Below are 13,966 nucleotides of genomic sequence, written 5' to 3' on the forward strand. Positions count from 1 at the left end.
CTGACCCATTTTGCACTCAAGCAGGTGAATCAATTTGCACATGCTCATAAAGCCAACGATACACAGGTAACCTTTTGCAGCATTATTGATGGGCCATATTGACATGTTTTTATGGGGCATTTCTCTTGATAGCTCACAATGTGGTCCAGTTTCTAAGGTCAATAGCTGAAAGCATCTCCACATCATCCATCACAGTCTTGTTTCCCCCCCTCCTGCCTCCTCCTACCCGTAGAACAAGCCGAACAGATGATTGACTGTCAGCTGCCCTCCATGAAGCACCTGCACGACACTGTGGAGAATAAAAAGCCTGGACGAGTTGGCACGGTCCCTGCAGCCACACATGACAAGATTTTTTGAAATTTTTTTCTCAGCGACACAGCATCGCTCCATTAAAACAGAGACCAACTGCCTCTGTGGGGTTTTCACTGAAGCTGTCATCACAGTCACGCAGACATCTGAAATCTCCTTCTGCCTGTACACACTCTTCACCTGTGTTCTACATTCCCTCTGCCTTTTGTCACCATATGTCTGTCCTTGCTTTGTTCCGATGTGATTGAATACACATAGTGAGGCTTTATAATCTAATTCTGTATAACATGTACAACACCTTATTCTGAATAGCTTCCAATGTTCCAAACACCATAACATTGAGTGAGAAGTAGATCTCATCTTACGTTTTAGTGATTTGTCAACAATAATTAAAGCTGAGGGAAATACACTTCCACATAAGTGGAATGAGATGTTGCTTGTTGTGTTGCTGCCTGTAATTTGCTGTGAATGTGTGCCTGCACCCATAGCATTAATGCTAATGATCCCTTGTTGCAGGGGCGGATCTAGAAACATATTTATGGGGTGGCAAGAGGGGGGCAGTACATTTTTGAGTGGTGGCAACATGGCAGACGTCTATGTGCTGAATTAATTTAAAAACGTGTATACTTTGGTCACAGCTTGACATTTTTTTTACAATGATTGTTCTGTTTTCTGGATGTTTTTTTCAGTTGATTTGTCCACATATAAAATGAGGGTGTATTCCTGCCTTGATAAGGTGCCCCACCACCTCAACAGGACAACCCCCCCCCTCCCTAAAAATCTAGTTAACAGACAATTCAGTTTTAAGAAATGCCAAAACATATACAATTTATATGTAATATGGTTAAAAATTGCTTGAAGTATAAAATATATAAATAAAACATATGACTTTAAATATTTTTCCTTAAATTTTCAGATATAAATGCAAATGTAATGAACAGTATAGGTAGGGGAAACACTGGCTGTTATTGATTTGCTGTGTTTAAAGATCAGACTGTGATAAATGATGTCATTTGTGGTTCTTATTTAGTTGTAACTTTCATACCCTGTGGACCAGCTCGACTGCAGATCATTTGTGATGACTCTGGCACTGTCTTTTCCCTCTCACTGTCTGGAATCTGTATGTTGTCTTCTTGTCTCTCGGTGTCTCTCTCTACCTCATCCTGGCAATGCTGTCCCTCTTCCATCTCTTCATCGCTGTGTTTTTCTCCTTCCATCTCTTCCTGTCTCTGATCACCTTGGCCTTCCATGTTGTCACTGACACTTCTCTGCTCCTCCTCTTCTCCATCCACCTGGTCTTGTCCCTGGTCATCTCCTCCTCTACCTTGTCCAGTTGCTCAGACTTAATTTTTTTCACCTTTGTCTTTGGTGAGAAAAAAATGCTAATGTCTTTCCTCTTCATTTCTGTAATTTAAAGTAACTTCACTATGTTTTTCATTCAACATAAAAAGCAGGTTGTATTAATAACAGTGGTTAACTGACAAAAAATATATGTAATGTCACGTCATATGGTGCTGCATTCACTGCAGTCAGTAATTCACAGATGTGTCCGATTAGGTATAGCTTTTCTTTAAATTAAATCCTTCCAACAGGGGTGGCAACAGGGGTGGCAAGGCTGTGTTTTAGGGTGGTACTTGCCACCCTGTGCCACCCTTGTAGATCCGCCCCTGCTCTGTTGTTAACCTTTCAGATAGGGTCTTGCTACTTGCATGTACCCACACCTCTGTGTTCCTCTGACGATCTGAAAATGCTAGCATGTGATGAAGACTGCTGTGATCACACAGCACTGCTGCCTCTGAGGTCCCTTGTAGCTAAGCTGTTGTTAATTTAGCGGAATCTTCCGTATCTTGATGCTTGGCATGAAAGGAATTCTGTTAAATTAATCTTAAACTGCGCATAAATATTCACTTCCCCTCTGAGGATCTTCTCCCTATATGCTCTCCCTTATCTGTGTGCAAGGAGTCATTTCAGAATCTGCCTGAGTACATATTTTATCACTTTGCGTATTAACCGGACATGTCATGTAAATAAAGATGTCTATTTTCCCAGCCATTTGGAGAGACTTTAATTTTCATTTCATTAAACTAACTAACGCTGACTAAGGATATGCACACATGCTAGGCTTAAGGTGCTGGCATCGGATCTAAGACATATTTTGACAAAAATGGCTTCAACTTATAATCACCATAAATCTTTCTAAAAAAAATACAAATGATCAGCTCGTAATTTTGAGGTCCATATATTCCCCCATATTGCAAGATGATTACACTTCCTTCTCTGCTGCCTTTTATATGCGGATAAAGTGAAAGTGAGTGTTATGAAACAGGGCAGGGAATAAGATCAAACTCTCACCTGAAGCGTTTCCCTTTAGACAGCGCTCTGCTGAGAATAGGTGGGGCGGCTGTTGATGTGCCTGGTGCCACGCTGCTGCCCTTAAGAGAGGATCCATGAGAGCTGCAGCTCTGCAGAAAGGAGGATGGAAAGTACATCAATAAGTGGTGAAACAGTCCTCATGGCTTCAGAATTGATCCTCCTGCCATGCAAAAACACACAGAAATTTTATTCAAAAGAACAGTTAAGCCTGGATTAATTTGTTATTATGATCGTGATCAAAAAAAACAGGACTCTCAGGTGTAAGCGATTGTAAGTAAACACAGGAATTAAGCTCCACATAATGCTGGGGATACTATATTTGGCTTAGCAGCAAGTCCCCACTCATGTTGAAGTCCCCAGTCAGGTTGGGGATGTTCTCTTGTAGCTGTATCCTCCATGAGCCAGAGTGTCTTTAATTACACTTTACATTTTAAACTGCAGATTAAGAGGGGACGCTTTGTGAATAAACTCCGCCATAACCCCCACAGCACTCCCACCGCACTAAAGAATTAATCCTACACAAGATTACATTAATGGCTTCCTAAAGAAGTTCCCCCCTTCAATTCTTTCCTTTTATTCTTATCAAAATTAACAGCATTATCTTACACAAGGCCTCAGACAGAGCTGCGGCACAGCAAGCAGAAATGCCCCAAGAACCGCCCCCCCTCCTGCGAGACACTCAGAGATAATTCTGTTATTCCACCTACAGGACTTCCTGCTCTGCCTTTCCTGTCTGTGTGATTGCACGTCATTAAAGATACTGCATGTGACTTACAGCTGGTTCAAGGTGCCTGATAAGCCCTTTTCCTTCTCTCCTATACCCCTGACTCCCAGAGGGGGCTATTACTACTGTTCACTAGTTGTGCAAGGAAACAGAACCTTTTTGGCCACCCTCTTGTGTACCCTGCACAGCTTCTCACTTTCTGGGACAATTGCTGTGGCAATCGTTCCTGGAGGATGATATCTGTGTCCAGGGATGAAATAAATATTCTGTGGCAGACAATGGTAGACCTGCATGGTGTCACTTATTCCGCTTTTCACTCATTTCTCCCTTTTGCTTTGTTTCCGGGCCACATGTGAAAGCCTTGGATAAACACGAGGCAAGGTGGATTTATTTCAAGGAGAAAATACAGGATAAAGACAAAATCTATCAATAAGTTGACGTTCAACGACATACCAAGGAGAAAGACAAACCTATGCATTCAGAGCAGCATTAATCCTCCTTGGATTACGTTCCAAGCACAGGTCCTGAACTGTATATAATGAGATATTTGACCATTCTTCATGAAGGACAATCCAGCAGCAGCAAAAGCCTCCACTAGTTCACTGCTCAGACTGCATAAATGTGACAACTCCTGATCAATCAATCAATCAATCAATCAATCAATCAATCAATCAATCAATCAATCAATCAATCAATCAATCTTTATTTGTATAGCGCCAAATTACAACAAACGTTATCTGCAAAGAATGACGGCCCTTAAGTGGCCCAGATATAGTTTGCCAGAGACGGCCCACACATGGGCCAGCTTAATCACAAGCTCAACCTTAATCGGCTCAGATGCGGCATGGACAGATCCGGGCCACATAAACCAAGCCACAATCTGGCCAGATGTGGCATGCCATCATATATACAATGCCATCATTGTCAGACCTGGTCCACATCCGGTTGACAGACCACTTGCCATGCCAGCAGTCAGCCAGCAGTGCCGGATTGATGGCAGATCTGGCCCAGACCTATCTGCTATGTGGGTAGGAGGTCTAGACCACTCCATGTCAAATTATGAACTTGGACCCAACACCAAGACAGGGTAAGACTCAATCTTACCCCACCTTAATCCACCATGAACATTGCACCCCGCAAATTTAGCTAGTTACAGCGGCGAGGAAAAACTTCCTTTTAACAGGTAGAAACCTTGGGCAGACCCAGACTCATGTTAGACAGCCATCATGCCTCGACTGAGTTGGGTCTGGAAAGAGGGATAGAGTAGAATAGAGCGAGCGGGGATAGTTATGATATCAAACACCATTTTATTTCTACCTGATATGAAAGGGTTAATCAGTTGTTTTAAAATTAAGCCCCTGGCAGCCACATTAGCATAGAGTTTGTAACAGTTGACAACATTATTAATTTTCAAGCTGCACTGGCCTGTCCTTTTATGAGTCACAGCGATACCTACAGAAGCTTTCATATCCTATCCTCACTGCTGTCATAACACTCGCCATACGAGTGACTAATTTCCCTCCTCCATTTTCTGTTTATACTGGCACCCTGGCTAATTCTCTGATGGCATTGTGCCTTCAGTTTTTTTTTTAAAGCCTGTGATAAAGAGCTAGACTTCAAAAGACACTTTTTTCTGTGAGCAGGAACTTCAGCCTGTTAAACATATTTTAAACTTTGTCTTAGTTTGAAAATACTCAACAAAACTCAGTGATGGGCTTTCTAACATCTGGTTCTTTAGAACTTCTTACCTAAGATTCGGGATGCTTTGTAACAACAGCATTGCTCGAAATTAGTCAATGATTCTCTGCTTTGTTACTGTTGTTAGAAGTACAGTAACAGAAGGAGTTGTTTTGGTATTTTTGGTGGCATCCTTTGAGTAGAAAGAAGGCTGTATAGAAGTTTTAACTCCAGGAACTTCAGAAAATGTGGACTTAAAGAGGCACAGAGACAGTGCTTTAAGTGGATAAATATAAGTGCTGGTACACCCCTAGGAGCCAGGCCAACATTGCTGTTGTCTCCTTTTCCCTCAGATTATCCTTGTTTGTTGTTGACATGCAAGTTTGCATTATTTGAGGTTTCTTTCTGGCAAAAACAGACAAGTAAGCAACATGCAACGCCTGCGAAAGGATGCAAGTGTAGCACCTGTAAAAATCAGTTTTTGTATATTAATTTTATATTAAAATTCAGTAATCTTTATGTACTGTAATGAAAAGCAATATTCTGTATTATAGGGTTAGTGACCAGTTATGTTATACTGCACTGTCTAGTAGGTGGCAGCATATACCGTCTTATAACACAAGAGAGGAAAACACAGTAGAAGTTGCAAAAAGTAGTCTGAGCCTTGCTCAAGTGGTCTGTGTTGAAGCGTGCGCTCGGTGTTGCTGGACATGTATTCTCTGCTGTGGAATAATAAAGTGAATTATTTCTACACCATAAATGCCGTTGCAGTATGGATGGTGTAACACGAGCAACATGTAGAGGGTTATGTATGCTAGGTGCTGTTATGACTCTGGCTGTTTTCGAAACAGCCTGCTACATACTACCTAGCATACTACAAACTTCTTTTGAAGGAGTATGTAGTTTCACTGATCTGTTGGATCTGTTTTGTAGTTATGCTGGGTCAGGCGTTGCTGGATTTCAGGTTTCGAAAAGCAGAAGTAAACAACGGCCAAGTTGATAGCGAAACTGCTTCTTTAGCATCACTTATTATCTAAAAAGTCAGGAAGTGGTTGATATGGAAATCAATAATTTTCACAGCACCTAAAAGCTGAGTGCCCCCAGCCAAAAAAAGATGTAAAAAGAAAAAGCAGAATATTAGCGCTGTGCATTGGGGGAAACAGTACTAAAGGGAGACTGGCAAGATGCATACTGCAAATTTTTCCCAATTCAGTATGACATCCTGGGAGTTCTGGCATACTGCAGATTTTGCTCTTGTTCACATACTGCATACTACATACTGAATTTTGGCCAATTAAGTTCATACTACTAGCTTTCTAGGTGAGACTTCAAGCTCCAGCAATTTCTGATTGGTCTTTTACTTCCTGCATTTAGAAGACTCTGATTTAGAACTTCCCTAGTTCCTAGGACTAATAGTTCTAGGTACTTTTGGTGGAAACATGTATTTTGTGTCTTTATGAGCATTTGACCTCAGATCTTTGTCAAACTGACTCTGGTGAAACAGAGCACACTCTTTTGGCATACTAGCGACTTCATTTAAATATTCTGAGGTTATTTTTCTGTATATTTTGGGACACTTGACTCTGTTCTGTGTCACTCACAATTGTTTATGCCCATAAAGTATTCATACAGTTTGCCAGAATGTAGCTTTGCATCAATCTAAGGATGACTCAGTCTCTTCTTGGAGGCTGGACTAGTTAGTTAGCATCACACTTGAGTTTTTGTATTTTGTCTTCCTGCTCGGCGTGTCCCAATTTCTTCATGTCACAGCATGTCTGTTTCAGCACAGTGTCTCACGGGTGTATACCCCATCTCCTTTTATTTGAGACAGAATTCCATTGCCAGAGAGGTGTTGATTCAACTCCCACATGAGGAGGGAGGGGTTTAACGATAAAATCACTTTTCTGTTTTAGTTTCTATTCCCCTGAAAAGTGAAATGAGCCGTTCCAACATATAACTCCCTACAGGTTTACACCCGAGCAATTTACGTTGGCTTTTCAAACCTAGATTACAGATGGAGGGAATATATGTGCAAAGATGTATCCAAATGTACAAATATGCAAAACAATCACAGATGGAGACGTATAGAAATATGTACAAATGCTGCAGGTGCACTGAGTCAAATATTAATGTGTGCACAAGGTATAGATGCAGTGCAGGTGCCCAGGTGCCTATTTTAAAAAAACAAAACACCATGGGTTTAGTAACTTCTTAGTTGGCACAGATTTGGAGGTGCAGCAGAAATCATTGTGTTCTTACAATGATGTCAGCATATACTGCATAAATCTTTGTGTTGCGACTCAGCACATCTCAAGTGGAAATATCTCGGTCTGTAACGCCCCAAGCTCAGGATTCGGCTCATTTGGAGGGGTTAACGGCACTGGAGTGGTCGGTGTGGAAAATAATGATAAAAACAGACTTCATCCTCCCCTCTGCACCTGCCTTCGACAGAGCCAGCCTTTTGTTTCCTGCTCACTGTGCTCATCCTCCTCCTTACTCCTTCGAAAGCACACAATAAAAAAACCCTGTGTTCTCATGCAGTATAGACAAACATTTCTGAGCCTTTTTGAGAACCCTCTGTACATCTTATACACCCTCTTTTCTCCTTAAAGAAAATCCAGTTAACTTTAGGTCTGCACCACCTACAGCAAGCTCCCACAGAGCAGTGCTTGGGGAAGGAGGTAACTTTGGTAACTAAGTATCTCTGATAACAATAGTAACAGTCTGTAATCAATTGATTAGCACAGTTATTGAATTTTAATGAAACTATATGACTTCTTAAGTACCCTTTAGACTGGAAACTGCTAGAGTTGTGTTTGCATATGCTGCAATGGATTTAATTAGACTTGAGCTGATACAAATCCACAAACTGAATTATAAAACAAGGAGCAAAAGTAAAAGACCAGGGGCGTGTTGAGATTCTGGGAGTGGGTTGGTGGGAAGACATGGCGCCCCCATGCCATTCCAAATTTTAAACCATTACCAGTTATTTGCCTAATCGCAGGTATGTTTCATGTTAAAACTAACTATTTGGACTGAGTTGCAATAGTCTGCTAGTAGTTTTCTTTGCATTTAAATGCAGCACAAGTTATTTTGCTGGTACTTTTTAATTGTAGAAACATACTTTTGCACATCTATTTCATAAGATGAGTGCATATGGAGAGGAATCATTACATTAAAACTTGTTGTTGAAATACATTTGTTTGCAACATTTTGATATGTTGACAGGAAGTGTATTTTTGACTGTTGGATGCTGTGTACGAGTTTAAAAATTATATAAGCAAGCATATAACATCTGTAAGATACTTAAGTGTTAATAGCATAGACTGTATAAAATATGGACGTAGTATCCGTGACGTCACCCATCTGTTCCTGAGAGCTGTTTTGAAGCCAATCGACGGCAGCAGCCATATTGGAAATGCAGAACTCAACCAGGCAGAGTGTGACGTAAAGGGGCGGAGTTTGAGCCTCCAAGCCAACAGCAATGTGTTCCCGTCCGGGGGTCAAGTCAGTCATGTCCTTATTTGGCCAAAGTCTCGTAATCTTAATATCTTCTGAACCGTCACGTTAGAAAAAAATTCACCCCCGTACAGTGTGTGCTGATAGAAAGATTAGCTACGTAGAGCCAAGCCGTTTTTTGAACCAGGCTGTAAACATGTTTTTTAATGCTGCAAAGATCGTCTTTTTTGAATGGGTGTGTATGTGGTTTCCGGTGTTTCTGCAGCCAGCCTCAAGTGGATTCTCGATGAATTACAGTTTATAACACTTCCGCATGGGCTTCATAGTTTGAGACCAGAGATTGCCGCTTGGTTAATAGTCAGTGTATTGTTCCTGTATGTGTGCAAACAAACTGCATGCCGCCCCAGCACAAGTCAGTGCCCTGTTTGGGTCACCTCATAAAAAAAAGTCTGCACAACCCCTGGTTCAGCCTTTTCCGTGAGGGCTTCTGTTTGTACCTCTCCATGGTTGATGGCTGAGGGAGTAGGTGGAGGGAAGCAGTGGTCGGGGGTCACAAAGTCAAATCTGGAGAAAAAATAGGTTTCACTTGTTAATCTTTCTTTGCTCTGCCCCCCTCCTGGGTGCCTACAGCCCCTGATCTTTCACATTCCACCTTAAGCCAACTTCACACTCTTCTATTACAGCCTGTGTTTCTGTGTTGTTGTTTTATTGTTACTGCCTTTTTGTTTTGGTCTTCCTCCTGGCTTCCTCCCCGGGTCCACTTCTAAAAGTAGCATTTCTTGGCTGAACAAAGGGCTGCCCTACACGCTGAGCCCTCACATATTCCTGTCACCACATTCTCACAGTCATGGTGTTAATATAATAGCCTGTTATTTTGCTATGCGACAACAGACCAGCGTGTGATAGACTTTAAACTGGGGGTCAAATGTGCTTGGACTGGTCTGGTGTCAGTGGGGAAATTTGGGGATTTCCATAGTAAAGGTTTTTGTGCCACAGTGCTTTAAACATGATGTGTGCTGGTGTTTTTTAAAGTCACATTTTGTTATTGACTTACATGCAGCTACTTAATTAAGAAGCTTCAACATTTACATCAAATGTTGTACCAATTCTCACATGTCAACTGCTCACAGCTGTAATTTCTTGTGACACCCTCAAAAAAGCTTTCAGATTGTGCCGACTGCAGTTCCGTGGGTGGGGCTAGCTGGAGGGGTGTTTGTTTCAGCGTGTGACACTAGACACTGTTGCATTATTAAAAAGCCTCAGTACAGGCTGCATTAGGCAAAGTACTTGCACAGGAATGACAGAACAAGGCTGAAACTAAATGAGGAGTTTCAGGCAACAAAAAAGTCAACAGCGTCTGAAACAAACATGGCGTAGAACCTCCTTGTTTGTTATCAATAAAGTATGCTCTCAACCTGCCTTTGCACATAAATATTTATGTGGAAGTCATAAAAATTTCAGAAAATGTGGTGGATTTATTTGTGCGTGGGTGAGTAACACCTAGGGATTTACAAATTTAAACAGAGCAGGTGCGTATACGCAGGTGCACATTAGCAGGTGCATAACAACAGGTGCACATAAGCAACAACATAATTATGATAGAAATAAAGATACATTAAAAAGAATCAAAAGCAATTAAATAAAGTATTTCAATTTAAAAAAAAAAATTAATAGGACTATGACATAATGGCATGAGCTTGTGCATAAAACAGACGCATATTAGCTGATGTATACAAGCACCTCGATTAATACGACAAAATGAAAGATGGGGTTGGTAGTCAGATTAAGATACACTTTTTGTTATACTGGTTAAAATTATCTTTATGTCCTGATGGCAATCAATACATAATGTGTTCCTAAAAAAGAGCAGAAAAAAGCTGCTATCTACAGCCGGAGTAAACCTGGGAAAACACCAACCAATCACCGTTTTTGGGTCCCAAAATTTTAAACAAATCTAATCTCGTCTTGCTGTTCTGCCCGCCTCCTGGGCGTACATTTCCCAGGCGTGTACTCCTCGTCCCCGTCCCCTGCCTCTGCTTCCCCTGAATCTATTTACTGCCCCTCTTCCTTAACCTCCGGCCTTTCCCCTCTGATCCGATGAGGTGCTTTGCTCAGGACTGTAGTCCGGATCAGAGTCTAAAAAGCTCTCACCACGGGGGCTCTGACAAGCAAAAGAATTAATGACTTTCAGTAAGTCCTACAGAAAATGTATATGTACTGTAGCGTCCGTCCGGACGCTGTAGAGATGACGAGCTGATTCGTGAACACGTTGATCTTTAATAACCAGTCACTGTCAGCCGTGATCACGCCAACCAACAAATCAACAATCAATGTTTGAATGAATGATAAACTTCTCCTCTTGTCTCTCCTCTCTCCCACTCGCACACTCTACACCTCTCCTGATGCCTTCACTAACTGTCAACACTGTAGGAATTAAGAACATCTACACTGAACACGTTTAACAAACAGTACAGCTGTTACAGTTTTACATGTGTTATAACTTTTCACCTGATACCGTGTCACCAGTACAACTGGATAATGCTAGCATGACAGTTGTGAGTACTAACAGCAGCCATGTTTGTTTGTGTTTTTAACTTTCACTACGATAATGTTTTGGTGAGGACCGGTTTGAATCAGTCACGATCATATGGTCGCAAATCAGCGGCGCTAGTGCATGAGAGCGGGGGCGTCGTTTTGGAGGAGCTCCGAGGGGAGGGGGGGAGGGGTTAGAGAGAGTCCTGAAGACATGCTACATTCAAATTCATGCTAGTTTTCCGAGACTACCAACCCTAGCTTTAACCTCTGCACTGTAAAAATGTAAATTAGATTAAATAACAGCTTGTAAAACAAGGAAAAACAATATTACAACATATTACCAGGTGCATATTAACAGATGTACTTGCACATTCATATAAAAGAGAGATATCAAAGTAAGTTGCATGATGCAAAACTTCAAAAATAATGACAAAACATCTAATTAGAGAAGAATGAACATGACGTGATTATTTTCTATAACAGCAAAGAACGAGGGTTCATTCAGGAAAGTGCTAATGCGTCCCAGTGGTTGCACTCTTTTGATGAAACCTTTACGAGCGTGCATTAGGCGGCAATTACCGAGGGATTCTGTGGAGACATTAGCCATATCAGTCCCATCCACTTCATCCACCTGCTCTGTTATGAACGCCCAGGTCACTTTGTTCTCTTCTGTTCTTTGTTGGGTCTGTGTAGGCTTGTGATTCATTTTTTAAGCCTCTGTTTCTTTTATGTCTACAACCTTTATTTCTTTTTGCCAAACAAGGGGATGGGTTTTGTGATGTCTTCTTTGGCTGGTACTGTTTTTCTCCAAATTCTTCTTTGTGTTTGGTCTTTTATTTGATCTTTTGATGAATTACTAACTTTTCTTTTCATTTTTAGGCTGGTTAAAAGCTCAGATATGCACAATAGTCTCACAATAGACATTAGCATTGCGCCCATCTGCAATTTTTGAAACAAACAAACAAACAAAAAACACTGTTCCTTCACCGAGTGAAGAAAAGTGCTATTTAACATTATTTGTCTACTACACAGTATTGTTGCTGTGCTTGCATGGTGAATTCAGCAGCCGTGACACGCTACAGATTACAGTTTCCAATCTGCAGTTTGTCACAGGAATGTGTCACTGTGAACGTGACAAGCAGATTTTTCCTGTTCAACACTCGATGCATTTATTTGAAACTATAATTCCCCACTGTCTCTCAGCCGTGTCAGATATGAGTGTGAACAAAAGGCTTCAGCCAGTGGAGAGATTATTAAGACACACATCGTACATCATCCTGTCAGCCACTCTAAACTCTGTTTTTTTCACAATAGTGCTATACGTATTAAGATGGAACTGATTAGAACGACGATAAAGGCAATAACAGGGAGAGAGCTACCTTTTGGAGTTGAAGGCTGTATTGAAGTCTGGGATTCTGAGATTTGGACATGAGGCCGGAGGCGTTGACACTGCAGTCCCTCAGGCTGCGGCTATCTGAGAAATGAGCCTGGAGTTTTTCCCGGTGTCGTCTGTGGAAGAAAGAGAGCGTGAAATTTTACAACCTGAAGGAAGACGTTAAACATATTTATATTTAAAGCAAGGCTCTTGAGTGACCACTGAATTTCAATAATGAATCACAACAAATCGCATATTTATCACGTTTAACACTTTGAATTTCAAAACAGTTCTTAAGTTCACGACAATGTGAGGCAATTCTTATTGATGTCTTGATTTGGGAATAATAAATGAAATGAAATGTACTTAATGATGTTGATTTCGAGATTTATTTTTCAAATAAAATGCTGCACTGTTGGGAGGTGGTTTGAAACCATGACTTAGGGGTGGAGACAGCATCAAAGTGTTCCATCCACATGTCTGTGTCGATTCACACACTCAAAATAGTGCTCTGCTGTGACATGTGATGTGGCTGCCTACTGACATCAGTCTGTTTAGCTGCAACTGTATGCTTAGATCATACTCTATGTGGTAGCTCAAACTTAAAGTACTTCCTTGATATTTTAACCCTGTTTGACACAAGGGCCATATTACCTCTGACTTATCAGTTAAGCCCTATGGGACTATTTTTTTCATTCGTTATTTTCAATCACGACAGCAGCAGGAAGCAGGAAGATACTGCGGTGCTCAACTACGGTGTCCCAAAATGGACAATATAGCACTTAGACTACAAATAAACATCTGAATTCAGACTGTAATCACATCCTGAACACAACATTTACACTGACAGACCAAATTCAAACATAATTAGGAATAACACTGATTGTAACTCTTGTTAGAGATGACACCCTTTACCAAAAAATATTGCTTTAAACCAAGATAAAGTAGAAAAGCAGAATATGAAAAGGAAAATAATGAAGTGGAGATTGTACAAAACCCTTGATACACTTCATTTCTCATGTGAATGAATCAGATTTTAAATTGGTTCTGTTTTTGTAATTAAGGTATTACCAAAGGCATTTATTATGTTAGACTTTGTCTGTTTCTTTTTGTCTCTTTTTAATTCAATTTTGATTTAAAATTGATTTTTTTATTCATTCTTGTGAGGCTATTTTGTAATGTTACTGTATTGTTGGTTTACTGATTTGTATTTTTCTTTTTGCCAACACAAAATAAGAATGACAAAGAATATGAAAAGAAACAAAGACCAGTCAGTCAAAAACCAAAATGAATTCTAATGAAAAACATCACCCACACACACTGAAACATATTTGAGAAATAAAAAGGTAAGATTTTCATGTGCTAGATAAATAATAATACTATGTTGTCAACAATATGTAAGGCATTAAAGCTCCTGTTCTCCACTAAGCCTCCCCCTGAATTTGGTGCCCCCTGTGGACAAAGCAGTGCCTTATCTCTTTAAGAAGTGTTTTTTAATCAAATCCCAATACACA

The 13,966-nt window shown here is 40.6% G+C and overlaps 1 protein-coding gene across 1 annotated transcript in view; it reads right to left on the reverse strand.

The window, feature by feature from the left end:
* Positions 1 to 13,966, reverse strand: part of nrg3b (neuregulin 3b) — a 554,663-nt gene that overhangs the window by 14,276 nt on the left and 526,421 nt on the right. Inside the window, exons 12-13 of the mRNA XM_034708523.1 lie at positions 12,457 to 12,586; positions 2,662 to 2,771 (exon numbers count right to left, since the gene is read on the reverse strand). Of these exons, the coding sequence (XP_034564414.1) occupies positions 2,662 to 2,771; positions 12,457 to 12,586 (240 nt within the window). The remainder of the gene's footprint in view (positions 1 to 2,661; positions 2,772 to 12,456; positions 12,587 to 13,966) is intronic.

Source organism: Notolabrus celidotus, chromosome 18 (genome assembly GCF_009762535.1).
Source record: "Notolabrus celidotus isolate fNotCel1 chromosome 18, fNotCel1.pri, whole genome shotgun sequence".
NCBI lineage: Eukaryota > Metazoa > Chordata > Actinopteri > Labriformes > Labridae > Notolabrus > Notolabrus celidotus.